Below are 16,791 nucleotides of genomic sequence, written 5' to 3'. Positions count from 1 at the left end.
GTCTATTTTTGTCAAAATCGTCTTTAAGAAAGTCAACTCCTTATCAAACGCTCTCACGAAGAACCTTTCCCCAATATTTTGAACTACATTGTAAGCAGTTGAAAAAGTCACCTTCTAGTAGTTGATTATTGGTTTGCACAATTCAGGACAAGCATGCTGCGTGTGGTATCCCTTCTCGCGCTGGTGGCCGCCTGCCGGGCCGCACAGTTGGACGTGGTGGACACCCTGAGGGACCTCCATAACGTCACCAGCCTGCTCAGCCTCCTTGACCAGGCCGGACTGATCAACACTCTAAAATCAGGCGGTAAGTCGGGGTGGGATGTGTGTGTGTGGGGGGGGGGGGGGGTAGGACAAGTGGTAAAGCCACTAGTTGTTCAACGTTTTATGAACACAGTTAATATTCTTAAGAGTGTAGAAAGTATATTATTGTATACCTGTAAGGGTAAGAGGTACCGAATATTTAACAACGCTGTTAAGAATACAATTTCTATTTCCAGCGAAAGAAATTGAAGATAGGCAATCATTAATTAATACGTTTAATCGTTAAGAATTTCAACTTTCGCGGATGTTTAAATGGACTCGCTCATGTTTTTGGACCAACATTTTAAAAAAAATATCGATAATGCATCCACACTGACACTTATCATATAATTATTTGAATCTTTGGTACCGCAATTGCAGAAAAAAATAGAATTAAAGTATAATAAACTTTGTACTTGAAGTGTGGAGCGAACCTAAGCCGTTACAACCAAGAATTGGTTAGAAAACTGACACCCAAACCGCTCGCCCACAAGGACTCATACACAGACTGATGGATAATTAAACCTTTAAGATTTTTTTTGTATCGCGTTACTACAAGTTTTCAAAATCGCGGACTTCAAAGACACCAGTGAGCATTAATCAACATATGTTGAAGGGTTCCAGCCGTCAGTATCATAGTTTTAGCACTCCTAATGATTTGCCACACTTTCATTTCGTCATAAAAAGTGCATTTTACAAAAAAATGAGCAAGTCCCTTTAAATGTCCGCCTACTGCCACCTATCCGATACACACGCCCTGTGTCAGATTGGGCGTTGACAATGTGCCAGACAATGAGGCTGTATTCTAAGTCACCTAGATGACCTGAAGTACAATTTTTATGATTAAGAAGGGCTCGTTTGCTACTGTCATTCCGCCAATTCTTAATCATTAAGATTTTATTTCATGGCATCTACGTTTTACCAAGAACTCTCAGAGAACTACGATAGTTTCAATTGGCGCATTTCAGACAGGAAAATCAGCAGTAAGTGTTTTCAGCTTTTTTTATAGTCAAGAGAACCTCATATCGTAATACAAAGTTTTTATGTTGTCGACCATCAGGTCCATTCACAATTTTGGCTCCAACGGATGCGGCGTTTGCAAAAATACCCTCAGCGGACCTCCAAGCGCTGACCGGCGACTCCAACATGCTGCAGAACGCGCTGAAATACCACGTTCTTAACGGCATGATTTATGACTTCGACCTCAGGACGGGTGAACACATCGCCTCCATAAACGGCCATCAAGTTCGCGTTTATACTTCCAGTCAGGTATATATGTATTTAGTTTATACAGATCCATGTGCATTGAATTACAACAATATTTTGTTGATGTACATTTTTGTGTAATATGATAACAAGACAATGTGAATGACAAACAAAATAGTTATCTGGGAAGTAATGTTAGTATAGTTGTTTACTTTTTGGCTTTTATGCTTTTTATCATCCTCGGCACCCTAGCGTATTCAAAACATATAAACTATGCTGTTAAGAATACGCTGGTGTGTCGCGGACATAGTTTGTTGACATTCAGATTTTCTATTATTTACAAGAATTGTTTAAGCTAAAAATCCTCGCACATATGAATATGTATCAACCATTCTCGAAATTGGCGGTAATACTCTCTGAACATACATAATCTGCTTCAATCTGTTAATTTGCGACGTAACGTCATATGTCGATTTTTGCAATGCACTTGTCATGTAATGTCCAAGGATGTACAATTGTTACTTTGTAAGTATTTTGAAAAAGCGTCATGAAAGTGCATTTTACAAAACATGAGTAAGTCCATAGTTTAAGCCTTCTATCAGTGACCCCCCCCCCCCCTCCAAATCTGTGTACAGTACACAACAACTGTGTTGCCTTGTGCCATCTTGTCAGATCTCCGATCTGAGTATCCTGCTGTGCAGGTTTGGAGGTTTATTATAGAAATGGACCCTAAATGGCCATGCGCCAGTAAACAAATACACAGAAAATTGGCTCCTCTTGTGACACCAGTGCAAGTAGCAGGAGGTGCACAGCAGGAGATCATGCCAAACATTCCTTAAACTAGACTTTTAAGGCCGACACGTCAATAAAGACGGTATAAGGAATTAAGCTTGAATCGTTTATGCTCATAACAACGCATCCCTCCAATCATTCTAGGGCAAATACTTCTTTAACCAAGCGGAGGTTGTGGGTACGGAGATCCAGGCCAGTAACGGCGTTATCTTCCTCATCGACGAGGTGCTCAACGTCCCGGAAGGGACAATCCTCGATATCCTGAAGAACCCAGACTACAACCTCACACAGTTTGCCAATCTTGTCCATAGAGTGGGCTATGACAGGCTCTTCGACTCTGTCGGTACGTGGGGGGATATCATAGTTCACGGGCCGTATATTATATACAGTCGAAATCCGTTGGATCGATATCGCTTGGCTCGATGTCCGCGTTGGCTTGAACTGGATGTAAAGGGCCGATTTTGTTTTATTTACTTCTTGTAAGCATTCCCGCTTTGCTCGATATTCGCAAGGCTCGAAGTTATTTATCAGATCCCTGGGATATCGAGTCAACCGGTTTCGACTGTAGTTATTATCGTTATCCTTGGACATGCCTTAGTAGCTTCCAGTGTATAAGCTGGCAATTTTTATCGAAAACAAGCTCGGATGTATGCCGGTACATCAGAAGAATTACTTCGTAAACATTTTAATAATATTATTAATTAAATGTAGATTTTTAGCTTGTATTTGTAGATTGTTTAAATTGATAGCCAGTGAAGTGTATTATTGCAAACATGATAAAGATTCCCAAGAGTTAAGTCATTAAGTTTAACTGCTAAATTGAAACTACTACGCGATCTACTTGCAGCGTAGTTGAAGTGTATCGATTTCTGACATTGTAAACTGTCCATATTCATCCGAGGTTGTTTTCTCTAAAAATGACCGAGGAGATCCGAATGCGCTTATTGAATACGTTCCCAGATTTGTCCCTAACCATTGTTTCTGTTTTGTGATGCATGAATTAACTAACTTTTTGTTTAATTCAAACATAAACCTTTCGTGGTCTTGTCTCGGTCAAATGTATATATAGATTCATGTCAAAACCACAAACAATATCAAATTATTAAAAATGGTTCCTTTCCATGTACGCATTCCACTCCCCATATTTAAGCGTTCATACACCATGTATATTTACAGCTTCAAGCGGGAGATACACCTTATTTGTTCCGTCGGACGCAGCGTTCGCCGCCTTGCCCGCCAGCTTCGTTTCCAGATTAACCAGTTCTATCACGTATGCCAGATGTAGGTAGATGAAATGCACATTTCCTGGGACTGGCACTTACAGTTTTAATTGCATTTTACAGAATTTCAATTTAAGCGATCATTATATTAGGAAATATGTTATCAAGGTACATTTATTACTTTGCAACATAATATGATATATTTTGTATAGATAAAACTTGACGCTCATATTGTACAACACGCAAGGAGTTATGACGTCATTGTTGATTTCAATATTGCGCTCTAATTGGAAAAGCGTGACGTCATTTTACCAATGATATGCGACGTTTCAAATATCAGATATTGTTTTATACAAACGTATGTTGTCGGTTACATTTCTTTAAAAACAAAAACCCAAATGTAGAAGATACTGTTAAGTTTTAATCGTAATGAAAAATTATTTTAAATGTAAATATAAGTGTTGATCGCATTTTTATTCTTCTTTTTTTGTGCTGTATGTACGCAGTAGGGCTGTCAAAAACACACAAAGAAGCGCTAGCGCGCTTCATGGAGTTTGCTTTTCATACAGCTTAAACGCAAGAAGACATGCATATAATCCTTAAGTAAACGGGGAACCTATGAAGTAACACTAAGAGTAAAACAAATCGTTATTCGTTCAGAACTTCTTTAAAGTTAAAAAAAAGTTGTTATCAGGATTTTTGTTAACTCTTAAAGGTAAAAAATATGATGTGATCATATTTTGAAATATGTATTGATCGCATTTTTCTTGCGTTATGCTGTATGAACAAAGAACTAGTACTTAGTTCAAGCGGGCAAATGACTAAGAAGCGCTCGCTTGTTTCATAGAATTTGCTCGCGTGTCCTACTGCGTTCATACAGCAAAAACGCAAACCAAAATGCGATCAATCCTATAAATGATGCAATTGTCTGAATACGTGGAAGAAGTACTGCAGATCATAAATGTGCCAATGAAAATTTCCGATTATTAATGACTTGAAGGTTAACAACGATCACGTAAATGTTTATGTTTTCTACAAAACCAGATCTTACGGATTACCACACGCACGTAGGGACGATGCACGCCTCTAGCCTGGCAAAGGACGGCCATATTGTGACAAAGTACCGGGGCCATCTTATCGCCCTTACTCATGATCAAGGTAACCTTTCTGAAGCTCTTGGTCGTATATACAACTATTTAACTATACGCGTTGGTGAAGGGTGTTGTAAATCGCCAATTCATATACACATGTACACATTTTGCAATTGATGTACACTTATTAAGTATGTGTTGTGTTGTGATGTATTTTCGTTCAGTTATTTAAGACAGAAAAAGGTTATGGATATTTACTTACTGTTGCAAAAAGCTATATCATCACACGTACTGATTCCAGATTAAACCATTAAAATGATCTTGATTATACTATGTATATGAAATGTATTCCTAAATGATATTATGAACTTTCGATTATTGTCCGATAGTAAATCGAATGACTTGATCCGATTCGATTGATTATCGATAGCAAACGGAGTCCGATTTTCAAACACTATTAGGGACAATACTTGGAAATGCTAATGGTGACGATTGACGATGTTGTTTCAGACACTGGTGAAGCCTTGCTGAATTCCGTTGGTCACGTGACGTTGGCCGACATCGAGGCTGAAAATGGCATCGTACACGTGATTAGTCACGTGTTGATACCGTCCACCCTGGCTCCCATAGTCGGTTAATTTTCATGTGAAATGAAAATTGGGTTTACCCGAAAATGTAAACAGTGACAAATAAATATATAACTTTTTAAATGTATCCGGTCTTTATTTCCGCTATTTTAAATGTTAAAATAAGTAGGTTGAATGAAAACAACATTCAGGACATACATGTACTCAAAATTAACGACATTCGCAATATTTACAACATTCATGGCATTCACAATATTCATGACATTCACAAAATCCACGACATTCACGACATTGTCGACATGCACACCGATTGCTACATTCAAAACATTCCAAATTATCGCAACATTCACATCATTCACAACATTCGTCATGATTTTCACAAAATTTGCAACATTTAAGACATCCACGAAATTCACAAAAACGCAATAGTTACGACATTGAAAACTTTCGCGACTTTTAAGACATCCAATAATTCTGCTAAAACCAAAGTTGTAGTGTTTCCAAGAGGAAAAATAAGAATTAAACCTACTGTTTTTATGATAATGTTAAACTTGAAGTTGTGGATGATTTAAGTTATCTTGGTGTCAAATTTAGTTATAATGGTAAGTTCAATGTAACCAAAAACATCTTTTAATCTAGCAAGAAAAGCAATGTCATCAGTAATGATTAAAATTAGAAATCTTTTGCTTCCTATAGATATTCAAATACAGCTATTTGATACATTGCTAACTCCTATTTTGTTATATGGTAGTGAGGTATAGGGCTTTGAAAATAATTCTAATATTACTCAATTTCAACTCAAATTCTATAAAATGATACTTAAATTAAACAAATCAACTCCAACTGTTGTGGTTCTTCTGTTTATCCATCTGTAGGAACGTGTACAATCGGCCTGTTTAAGGTGTTTACTCTGTCTCTCCATATGTAGAAACATTACACTAGGCCTGCTTAAGCAGTTAAATATGTATCTCCATCTGTAAGAGTAGGTACTAGAAGTCTGCGTTAACAGTTTCCTCTGTTTATTCATCCGTGGGAGCATGTTCACTCGGCCTATTTAATATGTTTACTCTGTCTCTCTATCTGTAGGAACAAATACACAAGGCCTGCTTTAACAGTAGACTCTGTCTCTCCATTTGTAGACACAATTAAGTACACTAGGCCTGCTTAAACAATTGAATAGGTCCCTAGTAAATACTAGAGGTCTGCTTAAACAGTTTCCTCTGTTTCTCCACCTGTAGGAACGAGTACGCTAGGCCTGTTTAAAATGTTTATCCTGTCTGTCTGTATGTAGGAACAAGTACACTAGGCTTGCTTAAATGGTTAACTCTGTCTCTATTCTGTATAAACATGTGCGCTCAGCCTATTTAAGGTGTTTATTCTGTCTCTTCATACATAGGAACAAGTACACTAGACCTGTTCAAAGTGTTAACTATGTCGGTCTGTAGATACAAGTTATCTAGGCCTGCTAAAACAATTAACTCTGTCTCTCCATCTGTAGGAATGGAAGGAATTAAATCCATAGTTGGTAGTTCTTACATTGGAAAAAGCTGCCGTCATTTTATATCTAAAATTGTAGTAGTGATCGTATTAATTAACTACAAAGTCAGGTCCTTGCTTGTGGACACGTAAATGGTTTCAATAGTAATAGACTTTAACCTTTTTAATTTCAGAGTTGGCATCATTGATCTAGAGAGTAGTGTTGGGTAATTAGACTTGAAGTCACCATACATATATTTAAGGGGAATATTCTTGTTAAACAAAAAAGTGTCTCGGTCTTCACCTCTCCACAAAAATGCCAAGTTAACGGGCAAAATTCAAAAAGTTCGAAAGAACAACTGTTAGGATATGTTTATGTTGCCTAGTATACACAAGTTATGCCCAATTCGCTTTGAAACATTTACCTGTCTTGGGGATTTTTTATATGTGTACATCAGATAACAGTTTAAAATACATTTTATATTTAAATCATTTAGGTTAAAAATGTTATATTAGGTCCTTCGGTTTCTTTCCAATAGCAGTGTCTTGGAACTTTTTAGGGTTCAACTTCATTTGGTTATTTGAAAACCATTGTATTAATGTGTTATTATTGGACTCAAGTATGAACCACTATATAAATGTATCGCTTCCATGGTGCCAGGGTATTGTTGTCTGAATAATTATACAAATTACTTTTATGTTAAAAATGAAAGATGTCATTTATAAATATGTTAAATAGGACGGGGCCCATGATAAATCCCTGTGGTACTCCTTTTAATATAACGGACTTACAATTGTACCAAGTTTCACACATTGTTTATGATTCCTTAAGTAATCAGCAATGAGTGCCAGTTAACTTTCCGTCAAACCATATCTACCAAGATTCAATATAAAGAGGTCGTGAAGCAGACAACCAAATGCCTTAGAAAAGTCCACTAGGATGGCTGCAGTCTTTTTGTAGTTCTGTACTCTCGAAATGTTATAGCTATTTGTGGTCTGCTGTTGTTTTCGACATGTATTCGTCCTTTATGGTATATCGAAACAATTGTAATAATTGTGGTCAATTTTAGTTGGGAGTAAAGAGTGCATAGATTTTTAAGCAAACCAAATTGAATAAACATTATCATATACTCCATATAACCACTCTCGATATATTATAGCATTTCGACATCGGTGGTTATCTCCCTTTACTTCTTTCTCGTAAATTAAATACGCAACCGCCCCCCCCCCCCGAGTTTTCAAAAGAAGTAACACACTCAATACTAATTTGTGAACCATATACACGTTGTGGTAGTCTCCAATGTTAAAAATAATAGTTTAATGTTAAAATGTTGACAATAAAAAGTATTTGTAAGAATCGCACAAAACTTCAATGCTACCAAAAGCGCATATATTCGGTTCATGTGTATGGTTACATGCAACTAACTACATTTGAATAAAACATAAATGCGCCAGGATGACATAAAATGACATGCACAAGTTCGCGCTGAACAATTTATGAGTTATAATCATCACTATTTTTTTTCCTTATGAAATGAACGATAGAGAACACATAACAAATATCTAGTTTGTCAACGTATGTTTTCGTTTATGCTCCATAGATTAAAAGGAATACTTTTTGCCACGAGGTTTATTTGAACTGAAATTATATCGACGCTAATTGTTTTAATAATTGCTTTCATCGGAAAAGTCAATTAGTATGTAGCCAGTAGGTAGATATTACCATTATTTCAAATGCTTGCTTTATTAGAAAAATCGTTGTAACGAAAAGAACCTTATAGATATATAACTTTTTTATATGAAAATGGTTTCATATGTGTGATGTCGCTGTCATTCAAACAACTGTAATATATCATTGACAGTTCTCTTCTGTTGTGTTAAAAGATAGTTCGAGTAAGATGAAACACTGTTCTCATATGTTTACATATGTTTGTGATTTCTTTTGCTGAACTATTTAAATCTGATTTATCACAAAATCTGATAAGGTAGGCATTAATAAATAGTATTATTATTTTTTAGCTTTAGCAAAAAATAATATATTCTGGATTGAAGTTCAAATAAAATGATTTTTAAAGGATTAATAAAACTTGTATGTATCAGTTATAAAAACATATACCATTTTTAAAGTGATACTTTTATTCAAAATTAATACATACACATGTATAAAAATCATAAATTTTGAGAGATAAACTTTAAACTACTAACTATATAATGCATTTAATATGAAAAATATTAATTACTGATGACACGATTGCAACAGTGTATTATTAACTAAACACCTAAAAATATTATGTTCGCTACAGATTTACTCTGACCTACTATCTTCTCATAAGGTAGAAATACCATGGTTTCTGCACCTTTATTTCAAATTAAACTCGGTATCCTTCATAAGAACCATTGTTTTCGACATTTATTCATCCTTTGGTATAATTAAACATTTGTATTAATTGTGGGAAATCTTATTTGGGAGTAAAAGTGCATTTTTAAGTTGAGATGGAACGTCCTAAGTTTAAACAAATATTACTTTTATGGTTAATGCGTTTACGTTTAGCCGTTCTTAGAATTACACAAAGCATATGACGGAAAGAAATTAAGATTTTGATTAAACGTTCAGACTCTACTGCAGTAAGGAGACTAATGTGTTAGAAGCTTTTTTTATTTTTCTTAATATATGGAGAAAAGTCAATAATGAGCCATATATTCAGTTTCTTACTCTGTTTTCGTTTCAGTCGCGTTTCTTGTCCTTTTACATTTTTTCTGCAACAACACTTTTATTATGTTTAATTGTGCTTAATTTTGTTAACTCACCTTTGCAACCTTTTATGTACATTGTTCACTTTCATTGTTTGTTTTTTTAATCATCAAATCAACTCACCTTTTAAATAACGACAAAAGTGTCAATGGATGGTGTCTTCGACTCCTTATAAAGCAAATGCTGGCAAGGCCTGTGTAATAACAATAAAATGGTTGTTCATTGATCGAAGTAATGTATAGACTTAGATCTAAAAAAAATACTGAAATATACTTTTTTGCAAATTACCTCTTTCTCTTTTTTTAACCATGCTCTCTCACACATGTTACTCCAACACCTTCCGGTGACAGGGTAATGAAATTGAAGAATACTTAAATCTTAAATAGATCTCATTAACATTAAAGTCCTCGATGTTAGAGAAGAGATAAAAGTACTAATCCTAGAGAAACACATTTATTTTCCATAATCTTCTGGCTTCATCAGAATATGAGCACATCGTGTCAACTTTATGCTTCTCTTTCAACATTGATACCATCAGAAAAAATATATTTCAAACTTGCTAAATGCAATAAAACATTCATTATGGGACATCTTCAAAACCCTAGTATTGAAAAAAGTGTCATTAATTTTGTAAACTCACCAATCTTTTAAGCAAAGTGTTCACTTTCTTTAGTTAATACGTTTGCTCATCAAATCATCTCATCTTTTAAATAATGACAATAGTATCAAGGGATGGTGAACTCGACTCTTTATCAAATATTAATGTTAAACTTTCTCCGCAGCCGGTCATTTAGGACTGATGGGGTATTGATGTGTTCTAGAGGAGACAGGGGTATTACATGGAGCGAGTTTTATGCGCAGATTTGAACATCAGCTGCTCTCTGGTGACAATAACCTGTGTTTGTTTGTGGAGAATTAGCCATGAATAATTCATTTAGTTTTAAATTAGGTTGAATCCAAATAGATAATATTAAAATCAGTTCAATATGTATTTATGGCAATAAAATTTTTTAGCTTGTCAAAGTAACACATCATGGTATTGTGATAGCATTGGAGTCGTCGCTGTAGTTGTCATTGCCTGCTGCATGCAAAAACATTTAAACATGTGATTCTAACATAAATAGCACTAAAAATATAAACATAAAACTTGGCACATATGTTTATATTGACTATGGGCAAATGTGGAGCAGTCCAGAATCAATTTTGGTAACGTGATACCCATGATTGACTGGAAAAAACAGACCAGAATTGACAGCTGATATATGTGGTTTTGTTTTCTGCATCTAATATTTAAACAAGAGCTGTCACAGTATGTGACGAATGCCCCCGAATGTGACATTGACCTATGAACAAGGTCAGTACATGAAAAGTTAAAGATCAAATAAATACATATGGCAAGTTTTTTTTAAATTGTCTCTGAACATAAAAAATACCACCCGTACTTGACAACCTACATTCTTATGTCCTTATATGCAGCATTCCATTGTGAATAAACACTAAGTGTGACTTTGACCTAAGAGGTAGGGACACGGGTCTTGCACGCGACACGTCGTCTTGGTATGCCGAACACATGTGGCAAGTTATTTTAAAATCTGGCCATACAAGGGAAAGTTACAGCCCGGACACGACAACCTATACTCTATGTCCTTATATGCAGCATTCCATTGTGAATAAACACTAAGTGTGACCTTGACCTAAGGGGTAGGGACACGGGTCTTGCACGCGACACGTCGTCTTGGAATGCCGAACACATGTGGCAAGTTATTTTCAAATCTGTCCATACAAGGGGAAGTTACAGTCTGGACATGACAACCATACTATATGTCCTCATATGCAGCATTTAATTGTGAATAAACACCTAAGTGTGACCTTGACCTTAGAGGTAGGGACACGGTTCTTGCACGCGACACGTCGTCTTGGTATGCCGAACACATGTGGCAAGTTATTTTAAAATCTGTCAATACAAGGGAAAGCTACAGCCCGGACACGACAACCTATACTCTATGTCTTTATATGCAGCACTCCATTGTTAATAAACACCTAAGTGTAACCTTGACCTTAGAGGTAGGGACACGGTGCTTGCACGCGACAGGTGGTCTTGGAATGCCGAACACATGTGGCAAGTTATTTTCAAATCTGTCCATACAAGGGAAAGTTACAGCCCGGGCACGACAACCAATACTCTATGTCCTTATATGCAGCAATCCATTGTGAATAAACACTAAGTGTGACCTTGACCTAAGGGGTAGGGACACGGGTCTTGCACGCGACACGTCGTCTTGGAATGCCGAACACATGTGGCAAGTTATTTTCAAATCTGTCCATACAAGGGGAAGTTACAGTCTGGACATGACAACCATACTTTATGTCCTTATATGCAGCATTTAATTGTGAATAAACACCTAAGTGTGACCTTGACCTTAGAGGTAGGGACACGGTTCTTGCACGCGACACGTCGTCTTGTATGCCGAACACATGTGGCAAGTTATTTTAAAATCTGTCCATACAAAGGAAAGTTACAGCCCGGACACGACAACCTATACTCTATGTCCTTATATGCAGCATTCCATTGTGAATAAACACCTAAGTGTGACCTTGACCTAAGAGGTAGGGACACGGTTCTTGCACGCGACACGTCGTCTTGGTATGCCGAACACATGTGGCAAGTTATTTTAAAATCTGTCCATACAAGGGAAAGTTGCAGCCCGGACACGAGTTATTGAGCCGGACGCACGGACGGACGGAAGGACGGACGGACGGACGGTGCGATTTTAATATGCCCACCTTCGGGGGCATAAAAAAACTGCTGTAAAGGCTATATAAAAAAACAAGTTATTCCAGTATGCTATTGTTCGCATCAGCATAGCTAAGTTGTTAGGTATTTATATACAAATAACTCTTTCAATTGTGTAAATGGTAATTTCAAGCACGATCAGGCGGCCACTACCTTGTGTGACATCCCTAATAAAGACATCGCCTGTAAGCGAACGCAGGTCTTAGTGTTAATCTGATACCGTCTTTATGATCAGAACGCATGCAGAGACTAAGGGTTATTTGTGCAAATTTAATTCAATTTTCAACTCATTAAACGCAGCAGCCTTTCAGTTTCTCTAGATTTCTCTTTATGATAAATCCTGAAAATGTATCTAAATCGTCCATAATGATCATGTATCGAGGTGTCTTACAGTGTGCTTATTTGAATGTCTTTTGTTGTTGTTTTAACGATGATAAGACATAGTGAGTTTTAATGTTGATTGTGTTGAGGCAAGATGAAAGTTTGATGAGGTAGGTTTGTTATCTGTGAGACCAACATTGGGTACCATCTGTTGAGAAAAGTACTTCTAAATCTATAATCATACCTCAGTAAATATCGGCAGGGGGACATATAAGGGATAGCTAAATATCTTAAGTTAAACTGTATATTTTCCTTCAAATTCACCAATTTCTTGTTTTATTTTACTGGTATGACTTTGTTTAAAAAATGAAGTGAACAAATCATTTTGAACCAATTGTATTTTTTTCAAGACATACCATAACTCTAAACTTTACGCCTGAAATAGTTAAAATATTGAGATTGTTTTGTTGAAGATGCCTGTGTAACACGGCTCCTGGTTGTAAAAGATATAGCTTTGTATTGGTTTATTCTTTTGCTGTCAACCTCGCATCCAAAATGTTCAAGACCCAGGTTAGTGATTAGCACACAATCACATAAACCTCTTGGGCTTCAAACTTGGATTTGTGAGTTTGGTTGACCTATCGGGGGTCATCAAACCTAACAAAGCTATCCATTTCCTCAAACTACTTTGGTTTCCCTGAAAACACAAACAAATCATCTGGAGTTTGCCTCGTGCCAAAGTTTGGAAGATATAAAAAGAATAGAGCTTAATGATGGTTTCAAAATAAAAATGGAACAAATTATCTTGCTTCACCGAGATAATTGTTTAAACTTGTCAACCCAAAGTACAAGGACAAGAAGTCTTGTGTGAAAGACGAGAAGTCACTCTAAAGCCTTCTACTGACCATTCCTGGTGTCCAGTTGTGGTTTAGTTGTGGTTTAATGATTTCACAATTACCTAACGAAGAGGGACTTGAAATGTAAAATGGCCATTCCTATGATAGGTAGTGGAAATAGCATAGTACTGATGGCACCTTTAGTATCATGTTTATGCATCAACATTACATTAAGATCCTTGTTCCTTGTCTGCTTTCTTACCAAATAATGAGAAATTTCTCACAATATTTCATGCATAATGGATGTTGATCATTTATGTGAATCTTTGCAAGTGGTATATGAACATTATTTGAAGTACTTTATTTACTTTCAGGAAGTCGTAACTTTTATTTGGTAGTAGATGCATTACGTAATGAATTCTTAAATGAAATTTCAATGATAGGGGTTGATGTTTTATATATAAATATATATTTTTGTTTCTGTTTTGTTATAAAGTAATTTTCATAACAACATTTATTATAACATATACGATCATATTTTGGAGGTTAATTCTCTCTTTTTTCAGTGTTGCATTGTCAGTCACATGTTATTTCGGGGGGATGGTTAGGATTTTAAATTCCACAGTGATTCTGAACCATAAAAACATCGTAATTGAAACATTTTCTGTTCATAAGAAAGGTTAACAAATTTAATTCACATTAAACCATTTAAATTATTCTGTGTTTACTTTTTGGTCAAATAATCACACTAATTTAATATCACTAACTCCTTTTAAGTCAAATATCTGAAAATTTATTTGCTATAATTGTTGATAACCATCTTGCGGGAGTGAGTCTGGCTCGATCATTTGGGGAGATAACCTTAGGGTGACCTACTAGATGTGGTTAAGGGGACTGTAGGGGCCAACAGGACCCGGTACCAAAATGTGGCCTGGATTTAATGACGGACCTTTGGGGAGATGTTGTATTTGGTAAATGGTCAAACTAGTTAATTGAGTGTGTTAGTACTTGGATGGTCACGTACTAGTTTATGAAATAATGTGGCAAACATAGAGTAAACACTTGAATAGATTCCATATGTTTGTGTGTTTAATAGAGTTCTATTAAAGCAAATGTCCGGACTCCTGAGTCATTGTATAATTTTAGCAAATGTTTAAGGAAGCCTTTGCATAAGCTTTGATTTATTGTATGGTACTTAGTTTATTGCTCAGTTAAGCAATATTTACTCATTGTAGTCCTCTTGTCTTTGCAATTTAGGGTAAGAGGCACTTGTAAAGGCAAACATACCAGTAACTGATATTTATATAATCTATTCAGAATATATACAATTGGGCTATTACATGCTTTGCTGGCCAAATAAATAGTGCTCCATATTTTATTGATAGCAATTGTTAAATTACTTTAAAGGCTGTAAATTTGAGAATATAACAAGCAGCCGTTTGGCGGGGCTGCTGTAAAGGTTGTATAGTCAGCTGTCGACCAACTGGTCAAGTATCATCACCATTGCTACAAGTGGACGCAAGTATTCCTCGGCTCACGTGCCAGATGACACCAAATTTACCTTGAGACACGCTCCTTCACCTTAATGATATGTGGGTAACATTGTTCTGTGAGGGTTGTCAGGTAATGATTGGTGTTATGCCATTAGTAATATGAAATCACCACTTTCACCTAATGGCAGTTAATTGGCCTTTCCATGTACGGTGTGGACCCAGTGGTCATTTGCAGTTTAAATTTCCGATGCGAGCCATTTCTCTAGTGACTGCCATGAACCACTGCTGAGGATTGACGCCATTCGATGCTGGTCGCTTTTCAGCAAGAAATGAATAATTTAATGACTCCTTTGCTCATAAATGGAAACACATTGACATTCAGATGTAGAAATTAATGACTTTCCCTTTCATCCCTTGTATGGTATAGCCAATGTTTGATTTCTGGGGCAGATCGGACATGGAGTGGACAATGGTCAAGGGGTCATGCTACACTTTGTTGACAACAGACAATCTAATTAAATTCTGCAAAAGACAACCTGCACCGCCCATATGTTTTTTTCTAGGATTAGCCAGACTGTTGTTTAATTACCATGAGTGTTGCCATGGATATTGAAAAAGAAGTTGTTGACTTCCTACTTATGGAAAAGGCTGATGCACAGAAAGTACAAGTGTTTTTAATAAAGGATTAAGGGATTTTGATTAAGATTCTTGTTTGATGACCCCTTGTGCCACAAAAACCAATTATTCATCAAAAGATTGGAAGGAAATGAAAGACAAATAATATGCTCTTCTGAAATGACTAAAGTCGTATCACAAACTTAACCCTATAACATGAAATTGTCCATTTAAATGCGTTCAGTGCTTCACAAACATTGTTTCCTATACACGAAGATGTTTTAGAGTTTTAACTTGTTATTTCAATGTTCATTTGGAAAAATCAAACCCCAAGAAAGATTGCGCAATGTTATGTCTTTAGATTAAAATGTCAAAACGTTAAGTAGGCAAGAGACGCGAACCTTTCATCAATTATTGCTTTGATAAATGGTATTAGATTTTATATTGACACTTCGAACACAATATCTTAATATAAAAATTCTGATTTGTCCGAAATACCCGCAAATTAACTACCTAGCAAGTATCATTACAAATACTGCCTTCTATACTTTAATAGCTGTTTCACATGCGTAGACTCCTTGATTTTATGTATCAAAGTCAGGTAATCGAAATATTAGTCAGTTTCCGCAAAGCTGATTTTATGGTTAATGCGTTTAGTCAAGATGTGAATGTTCACAAAGCTCTCCGTGCAAAACACCAGAATATAAGTCAGACTCCAAATTGTTCTTTTTTTAAAGATTTAGCATTAAATGACATTAACTTAACGTGAGTCATAGAAGAGTTAGGTCGTTTTTGCATTAATCCTAATGGTAGTTGGCAAAAGATGTCAAGGATTTGTGACAGCAGTTGGATAATTGTCGAAACCGAAGATGGTCCTTATCTCTATTCGGTTTGATATCAAAACCCTAACATCAATGCTTTTGTGACAGTCCTGCTTACCTATTAAGTCGATCTGATCAGTTACACATTTTCGGCCACTGTTTCATTTTATCGTGATGTTTTGTTCTGCCATGGTCGTGTAGGTTTGCACTAACGGTGTCCGTTTTCTGCGGTGGTTTTGTGCGGGATCGGTAGTGGATCAATGACTGGTTCAGAGGTCCACATTTTTGGCGACTGGAACAAATTGAGAGAAATTTTAAGGATTTTATACAAAACCTATACTTAAGAAACAAGATCTGCATATAAAAAGAAATACATCCAACCTTGTTTGAATCAGAATGTAAAAGATACATTGATTGAGGTGAGCAGAAACCGCTGTTGATTAAGTTTTTGCTTAAAGCAATTATAATGTACATGTAGTATTTATTA

The 16,791-nt window shown here is 36.1% G+C and overlaps 1 protein-coding gene across 1 annotated transcript; it reads left to right on the top strand.

Annotated features, from left to right (window-relative positions):
- Nucleotides 1-68: 68 nt before the first annotated feature.
- Nucleotides 69-5,319, top strand: LOC128226904 (transforming growth factor-beta-induced protein ig-h3-like). The gene is made up of 6 exons (XM_052937015.1): nucleotides 69-304; nucleotides 1,361-1,569; nucleotides 2,443-2,641; nucleotides 3,475-3,579; nucleotides 4,563-4,676; nucleotides 5,120-5,319. The coding sequence occupies exons 1-6, from the start codon at nucleotides 154-156 to the stop codon at nucleotides 5,245-5,247; spliced, it is 906 nt and encodes a 301-aa protein (XP_052792975.1). The 5' UTR covers nucleotides 69-153; the 3' UTR covers nucleotides 5,248-5,319.
- Nucleotides 5,320-16,791: the final 11,472 nt, after the last annotated feature.

Source organism: Mya arenaria, chromosome 3 (genome assembly GCF_026914265.1).
Source record: "Mya arenaria isolate MELC-2E11 chromosome 3, ASM2691426v1".
Classification (NCBI taxonomy): Eukaryota; Metazoa; Mollusca; class Bivalvia; order Myida; family Myidae; genus Mya; species Mya arenaria.
This window is presented reverse-complemented; position numbering and strand designations above follow the sequence as displayed.